This window comes from Cyprinodon variegatus, unplaced genomic scaffold (assembly GCF_000732505.1).
Source record: "Cyprinodon variegatus isolate N-32 unplaced genomic scaffold, C_variegatus-1.0 Scaffold1233, whole genome shotgun sequence".
NCBI lineage: Eukaryota > Metazoa > Chordata > Actinopteri > Cyprinodontiformes > Cyprinodontidae > Cyprinodon > Cyprinodon variegatus.
In genome coordinates this window covers 41,342-43,497 of record NW_015151686.1, presented here as the reverse complement: position 1 = coordinate 43,497, position 2,156 = coordinate 41,342, and the positions used below count along the sequence as shown (strand labels likewise).

Below are 2,156 nucleotides of genomic sequence, written 5' to 3'. Positions count from 1 at the left end.
TTCCTTTTTAGTCTCCTTCCAGCTTAGACCTTTAAATCGTCTCCATGGTGATGGGATGGGGGGGGGGTCAAACTGTCATAGGTCACATGGAAGAACAGAAAGATATAGAAAATCTGAGTTTCAGGATGACTGCATGTTCAGGTCTGAGCAGGCAGGACCGGTTCTGGTACCAGTAGAATCCTCTCGGTCGGTCTCTGAGCGGTCTGTGTGCCGGTTCTGTTCGGTCCACTCAGCATCTCTCTGTGTCTCCAGAGAATAAAGGCCAGAGGAAGGTGTTCCTCCCCAACAAGCTGCTGGACTGTCTGCCCCGCTCCGCCTGCCTGCCTAACGAGCGCCTCCGCTGGAACACTAACGAGGTGAGAGGGAGGGAGGAGAACCTGGGAGGTTCTGATGGTTCTGAGTCAGCAGCTACAGCCTTCCTTGTTTGGACCTTGTGTCTCTGCAGGAGATCGCCTCCTATCTGATTTCCTTCGACAGACATGAGGAGTGGCTCTCCGTCAGCCTGAAGACCAGGTAGGCTCCTGCTGCGCCTGCCAGACGGTGCTCAGGGCTGCAGGTTCTCATGTTGGCGTCTGGGTGTTTCAGGCCGAAGAACGGCAGCATCATCCTCTACAACAGGAAGAAGGTGAAGTACAGGAAGGACGGCTACTGCTGGAAGAAGAGGAAGGATGGGAAGACCACCAGGGAGGATCACATGAAGCTGAAGGTCCAGGGCATGGAGGTAGGGTCTGCAGCGCCCCCCGCTGGAGGGCTGGGGGAGGTGCTGTACTGCTGAACCTGCTGCTATGACCTCAGGTGGATACAGGCCTTAGATCGTCTAACTCTAAAGCTGCGTTCACAGTGAACAAGATCTGAGCACCAAAATGGATAAAACGCAGAAATCTGCATGTAGGATCAAACTGTGGTGAAGCTCTGGAAGCTCGACGCTCCGGATGCTTTTTAAATAAATAAATACTCTATTGATTTAAATAATCCACAAATAATTTATAAATACACAATTAATACTTGAAAATACTCCATAGATATGTTATAAATACTCCATATATGCATGAGCATAGACTCATCCAGGAAGTCGTTATGAGAAACATAGACTCATCTTCACTATATGACACATTAACCCATTTAATGCGTAATAAAAAAAAAGTCAAAGTTGAGAGGACCGTGGCAACCAGCGGACCGCAGTGTGCAGCACCCAGGGCTAACGTTAGCCCATGTGAAGCGGCCAGGGCTAACCTTAGCCCGTCTGCAGCAGCCAAGGCTAACGTTAGCCTGTGTGAAGCGGCCAGGGCTAACCTTAGCCCGTCTGCAGCGGCCAGGGCTAACGTTAGCCCGTGTGAAGCGGCCAGGGCAAACGTTAGCCCGTGTGAAGCGGCCAGGGCAAACGTTAGCCCGTCTGCTGCAGCCAGGGCTAACGTTAGCCCGACTGCTGCAGCCGGGGCAAACGTTAGCCCGTCTGCTGCAGCCAGGGCTAACGTTTGCCCGACTGCTGCAGCCAGGTTTAACGTTAGCCTTTCTGCTGCAGCCCGGGCTAACGTTAGCCCGTGTGAAGCGACCAGGGCTAATGTTAGCCCGTTTGAAGCCGCAAGGGCTAACGTTAGCCTGACTGCTGCAGCCCTCTCTCTGCATAGCTGATGGAGGTTTGATTGTTTTATTTGGCAAAATGTTCATTTGATTTGTGTTTATCTGACTGTGTTTATTATTATTCCTCCACTAAATGAAAAAAGTCATAATTTATTATTATCTAGAGACTATTAATAACAGGAAATGAAATACAGCTCTAGACTAGCTTTGAATGTGGTGATGTCATCAGTACGCTTCTGTTCCAATTGACCCAGATTGATGCTGCTCCGTTTCTCCCAGAGTCCAGACTTTCCTAGGTTCTAGTCAGGAACATACTTGGCGAGAACACGACTCCGTACTGATGTTCTAGTGAACTGAGATAGAGCTTATACACGATCTTCCAGGAAGTGGATAGATTCAGCATAGACTCTTCCAGGAAGTAGTTTTAGTTATTTTAGAATCTTCCAGGAAGTGGTTTGAGTCATTATAGAATCTTCCATGAAGTGTTTAGGATCAGCTAAGACTCTTCCAGGAAGTGGTTTGAGTCATTTTAGAATCTTCCAGGAAGTGGTTTGAGTCATTTTAGAATCTTCCAG

The 2,156-nt window shown here is 49.0% G+C and overlaps 1 protein-coding gene across 1 annotated transcript in view; it reads left to right on the top strand.

The window, feature by feature from the left end:
- camta2 (calmodulin binding transcription activator 2) overlaps positions 1 to 2,156 on the top strand; it is a 37,547-nt gene that overhangs the window by 8,140 nt on the left and 27,251 nt on the right. Inside the window, exons 3-5 of the mRNA XM_015401565.1 lie at positions 253 to 356; positions 446 to 513; positions 586 to 721. Coding sequence (XP_015257051.1) covers positions 253 to 356; positions 446 to 513; positions 586 to 721 — 308 coding nt within the window. The remainder of the gene's footprint in view (positions 1 to 252; positions 357 to 445; positions 514 to 585; positions 722 to 2,156) is intronic.